At 43.3% G+C, this 6,000-nt stretch overlaps 1 protein-coding gene across 1 annotated transcript; it reads right to left on the minus strand.

The window, feature by feature from the left end:
- Positions 1–690: 690 nt before the first annotated feature.
- On the minus strand, positions 691–6,000 carry cyp4f3 (cytochrome P450, family 4, subfamily F, polypeptide 3; the record flags this gene model as incomplete). Its single annotated transcript, XM_080835442.1, has 12 exons — positions 691–901; positions 1,196–1,278; positions 1,383–1,447; positions 1,560–1,693; positions 2,006–2,135; positions 2,253–2,319; positions 2,501–2,777; positions 3,177–3,298; positions 3,815–3,942; positions 4,073–4,126; positions 4,361–4,505; positions 5,800–6,000. The coding sequence occupies 12 exons, from the start codon at positions 5,998–6,000 to the stop codon at positions 691–693; spliced, it is 1,617 nt and encodes a 538-aa protein (XP_080691568.1).

Raw genomic sequence — 6,000 nt, forward strand, 5'->3', positions numbered from 1 at the left:
AAGATAATGCAAGGTCCTGTTAAGGACTGGGGTAAACAGACCTGAGACACAGACTGCAAGAGATGTGCTGCTCGATGTGTTTCCCTGCGTATGCCTCGTGTTTTTAAGGGGACGGGCACGGTTTTATAGTGCTTAACAGTCACACAATAAATTATGGTTATGCAGGAACACGTCTGAGTCCAGTCATGACCAAGGTTTCTAAAATGATTTTAATTTAATACAAAATAATGTTTATAAGTTTATTGGTGAAAAAGTTCAAAAGTTACTAAAATACATTCTATAGTCTAACATTGTACTGACTTCACAGTCTTAATGCATTATCAATCTGATGAATGACATACATGAAAGAGGAATTTGCGAGTAAAGTGCATAAAAGTGACAAAATAACATTTCAGTACTATGAGCAAATGCTACAAACAGAGTTGTGGAATGTAAAGGACCATACAAATACGAAAAGTTGCACAATATTTTAAAGGAAGACACTAATTCAGAAAAAAACAGAACAGAAATTAAGTTTATGTTGGCCAAAGGTCTCTCAACTTCCAAAACAGGTGAAGACTCTCAACCTCAGCTACAAGTGCTAATAATGTGAGCAGGTTCTCCGTGATCTAACTGGGCTGAAGAGTGGTCAGGGTGTCTGTGGAGGTGTTGGGGATAAAGGAGACCGGGGGGGGGGGGGGTCCACAGTGGTCAGGGTGTGTGCGGAGGTGTTGGGGATGGAGAGGACTGGGGTGGGGGGTCCAGAGGCTCCAGCTGCAGGCGTAGCCCCCCCTCAGCCTTCATGATGAGGGTGTAGAGCCTCCGCACCTCTGGCGCCCCCAGGGTCAGTCGGAACCTGCGCAGGGTCAATGCCACGGCAACACGCATCTCTGCCATGGCAAAATTCTGCCCTATGCAGTTCCTGTGACAACAGTGAAGACAGCAACATTACAGATATGCTTACGCATTTAGATGAAGGATCATGAATGTCCTGTAAAATGCATAAATGGCTGCATCTTTGACTTCCAAATGACTAACCCTGACATGGCTTTACAAATAGTACTGTATTATTGAACATGGCATTATAAATAGTACTGGTCGCACTTAAGATAAGACTCAAGAGTTGTTTGTGAGCTGTAATTCTTTCATGAAGGATTGGACACGCAGAACTGTATTGAGCTGGTTTCGCTTTGGTAGCAATGTTCAGGAGGTATACCTGGGACCAGCCGAGAAGGGGACGAATGCGTAAGGGGAGCGTCCTTTTGAATTCTCAGGGTCGAAGCGCATTGGGTTGTATACCTGTTAGGAAGAAAATCACAGAAGAGTCATCATTTGAATCCAATAGACTGGACGCTGACAATATAAACGTGGTTGTGTGTGTTGTTGCAGTCTCAGTCCCTTACATCTGGATCAGGCCAAACAGCTGGGTTGTGATGAGTCCCATAAATGCTCACCAGACAGATGCTGCCTGAAATGTCACACACAACAGTCCACATTCCACAGCTGTAACTCAGGACACAAACAATGGCAGTGTTTTGACCACCAAGCCACATCCCCCTCCCTGGCACTCCCTGCCTTACCCTTGGGTATGGTGCGCTCCCCTGGCACGGTCTTGTCTACCGAGTAGGCGCGAGAAATGGCTGCCACTGGTGGATGGAGCCGCAGACTCTCCTTGATGCACATGGTGGTGAAGGGCATGCTGGTCAGGTCCTCCCTACACACACAGACAGCCACACACCAGCAGTCAAGCATGAATGAAGATTGCGTCACAAATAAAATGCATTATTATTATTATTATATTTAGCCTGCCTGAGAGGGATATCTGCTACACTACTATCACAATTCTCAGTAAAGTTGGTACATTTTATAATCATCAATACGTGAATTTATTATGTAATCACACTTACTTAAACTAAGTTAGTATATACTATGGAGTGCAACTACATTTCTGGAAGGAGGAAAAAGATGACTTGCTGCCTGATTCTGGTCAAGGAGCAACTGGAATGGAGTAACTATGAAATCTTACCACATGATCTGGTCCTCCTCTCTGCCCTGCAGGAGCGTGTTGATCTCGTCACGACAGCACTCCTGGTACTCAGGGTGAGACGCCAGATTATACAGCACCCAGGAGATCCCACTGGCAGCGGTGTCATGGCCTGTTGGGGTCACATTTTAGAGAATGAAAAATATAGGTGGAAATAGAAAAGGAATATGAGTATCAAAAAGAGAACACAAATTAAGTTAAGCCATCTTAAGATATCAATGAATCTCACCTTCAAACATGAAGGTGTCAGCCTGTGCCTTTATTTCCTCGTCTGTCAGACCATTGCCATCCTCATCCTAAACAGACATTTCAGTTGCACTGTTTTTCAGCAGTAGTAGCCCATTTCTATCTATCTCTATGAAAGGCTACAAGGGAGTCTGTTGAAATCCAATAATGACGTAACACAAACCCAAACCCTATAATGCATTCATATTATTATGTGCCGTGTGAGTGTCATGTGAGTGTCCTGACACAGACCTTAGACAGAAGCAGCACATCGATGAAGTCTGTGACTTTCTTCCTGCCTGGGTTTTCCTTGGCCTGGATCTCTGGTGCCCCCTGCTGGTCCAGCTCTGCACGCCGCTGCTGGACTATGCTGGCGGTGAAGCCGTGCACCACGTCACAGGCCCTCCTGAAGCGCTTGCCCTCGGGGGAGCGCCAGTACAGACAGTCCCAGTGGTGTGGCAAGTAGCGCTGTCTCTTCTGCACCAGGACGCCCAGCTCATAGATGGCAGAGATGTATTCACTGGACTTTCTGTGAGAAATTACAAAAACAGCATACTGGTGGTATCAGATCAGTGCCCACTTCTCTCATGAAGTGTGTTCCTCGAATATTTTCATATTTTTGCAAAAAAAAATCTAAATCGATTTTGAAAAATGGCAACCTCCTTGAAGTTCTAACATAAATAACATATACCATAGCAAACTATGTCAAGATTACTGAAAAACAGTAGAACAAAACCTTCAAATAAATATGTGTCTGACAAGGTCATGGGAAGATGACAGAGTCAAGTCATGGGTGTTATAGGTCGGCCAACAGGAGATACATTTGGTCTTAAATTTAAAACGGTCAAATGCACATACATTTTACAGCTGCATTATACACATTTAATGAGGGAATGTTTGTAAATATGTGTGCATGTGTAAACCTTACTCCTGACACTGGCTGTCATAGCTGAAGGTACACTTTAGCAAGCTGTCAAGAGTCATGAGACTCAGCTGCTCAAACATGTCCAGGCTGTTCTGTCCTTCAGTCACCAGGCGGCGCCATTTTGCCTATATTACACAGAGAAAGCCAACCATACATGCAGAGAAACAGGAAGGCCAGAAGGGAAGAAAGAAACAAGACAGCAAGAGAGAGATTCAGTGAGTTACAAATACTCCCTTATACATGTTTAAGGCTTTCTTTGCAGAAATGTATACGTAAACCTATGGATCCTGTTCAGAAATAACTATATACTGTGAAGGGCAAAATGATCATCTTGCTGCCAAATATGCTAGTCACTTTGTGACAAATTGTCAAACTGTCATTGATTATGTCTTGGTTCAATACATTGCGTTATTAACACATACGTTATTGACTGTTTTGAAAGCTTTCAAAGTAGCATGCATCAGATGCCTCTTATGGGCTGTGCTTGTGTGTGTGTGTGTGTGTGTGTGTGTGTGTGTGTGTGTGTGTGTGTGTGTGTGTGTGTGTGACTGTAGATGTTTACTTTAGATAGGTTAGCATGCACTTCCTTTGCTACTTCAATTGTCAACTGATGTTGGTGGTATGATGCACCATTGCCTCACATGCAAGATGTTGCTAGACTGGTTGAAAATGACAATGTAGATCTTGAGGATGTCAAAGTGAAATGCTGGAGTTAGAAGCCGTCTGTGGCGTGACCATTGCTCACCGTTACTCAGGAGTAGGCCTTGTCCTGATATGACAAACACAAAATGAATGTAAGGTTTGTGTGTGTGTGTGTGTGTGTGTGTCTGTGTGTTTGTGTATGTGTGAGTGTGTGTGTGTGTGCATTCATGGGAAGTAAAACAATGGACTACAGTTACCAAGCCATGGTCTCATGAGTCCGTAGAACAACTCATCCTTGATAGTTATGGAGGCTGCAAATACACACACACACACACACACACACACACACACACACACACACACACACCAAGAGAGTCACAGAGCATAGAAAGAGAGAGAGAGAGAGAGAGAAACATGTCTTGTCATGTCTTGTTTGTTTAATGCACTGTCAAATGAAAAGATCTTATCTTGGCCATAGGCTTAATCTTAGATGAGGAGTATGTTAGAGATTCAGAAGAGATGAGTGCTGAGGAGTGTCGTCTCACCAGAGGCCAGCAGAAGGGGCTTGATGTAGTCGGGGTGGAAGACGCGCACCAGGTTGTAGAAAGGGCCCAGGAACCAGGCACAGGAGTGCCGGTAGGTCCTCAACAGCTCATCCACAGCCTTAAGGCCCTCTTCAGTACTCTTCATCTGAGCACAAGCACATAAAAACAGCATGAACAACAGAAAGAGAGATAGAGAGACAGAGAGAGAGAGAGAGAGAGAGAGAGAGAAAGAGAGAGAGAGAAAGAAAGAGAGAGAGAGAGACCATGACAAACAAACAGGTGACTGGCTTTGAAGTGGTCTTTGACTAGTTGGTTGACTGGCTATACGTACTGTCTTACGCATTCCACTAGAATGTTTCTTGAAGTTCCCTGTTGCATTAAACAGCATCAATCCATTAGCAACACTGTTCCCTCTTAGCTTAGCACAAAGCCTGTTGCTTACTACAAATATATACATATATTTTGTTCTTCCTTACTAGAAATGAATAATGCTGTTACTGGGTGTTTTACTTTAAAGAATGTCTACATCTTGCATTTGAATCTCATGAACCACCAAGCTCACTGGGACAACACAGAAAACTAATATCCCATCGATGCACAACATGCATGTAATATAAATGCATACATACAGTACAGTAAAAACCCCTATGAGTACAGTACATTACAACCCTATTATGTTGTATGACCATTATATTAGCATGCTGGCCTTATGAACACATTGTAATGTATCAGGCATGCAAGTGAGTGTAGCTCAACACATTGGTTAACAGTTAAAACACAGGGCACTCCCTGTGTTAAAACAATAATTAGCCTATGCAAAACATGTTCTGTGGTACTGCTACAACATTATGCTTCAACTGTACTTCTGGATCTCATGACCTGAAATGACTGAGAACGACTGAGTCACAACCTAATTGAATTCATCATTTACTTACACATAATAAAAAGTTGTGACAGACATATATGTGTTTTAAAGTACACTTAGTCCAGACCGTATTTCCTGTTTCAACAATAGATTTGGCTATGTTTAACTTGCCCAATCCTACTACAGTGTTACCATTTCACCAATGACTCAGCCCACTCTTATGACACCATAGGATTTGAGTGGCATACATCCTGCCAACAATTTGTCCACTGTTAATTATTGACACATTGCTGAATGTACAACAATGCCCACGTTTAATCATAGATATCAATGTGATACCGTCACATTTGGGATAGTTCAATGAGAGAGGAGTGGTATTTATTTCTGGTCAGGAGTTTACAGAATTTTGCTATATAATTGATCTGAAACCTTGCCAGCCCCTTGCACGTTTCTACCACCTGTAGTTCACAACTAAAATACTAATTCATCCATACATTTGAATCAACTTCTCTACATACTTAATACGATCATCTTCTGAGAACAGTGGAAGCCAATTCAGGTAAAGGTGACTTACGATGCCCATGTGACCAAGGAACCAGTTTCGCGTCGGGGGGATGGCAAAACAGCTTAGTCGGTTGCGTCTCCTTGACACAGCCATTATCTTAACGGAGAGAAACAGTACCAGGGCCAGGCCGGTCAGCTGTACCACACCCCACAGGGAGAACCCCGAACCAAGGAGAGAAAACAAATGCACAAACATACCGCCCGCCGGCAT

The sequence above is a fragment of the Sprattus sprattus genome, assembly GCF_963457725.1.
Source record: "Sprattus sprattus genome assembly, chromosome: 3".
Taxonomy (NCBI): Eukaryota; Metazoa; Chordata; class Actinopteri; order Clupeiformes; family Clupeidae; genus Sprattus; species Sprattus sprattus.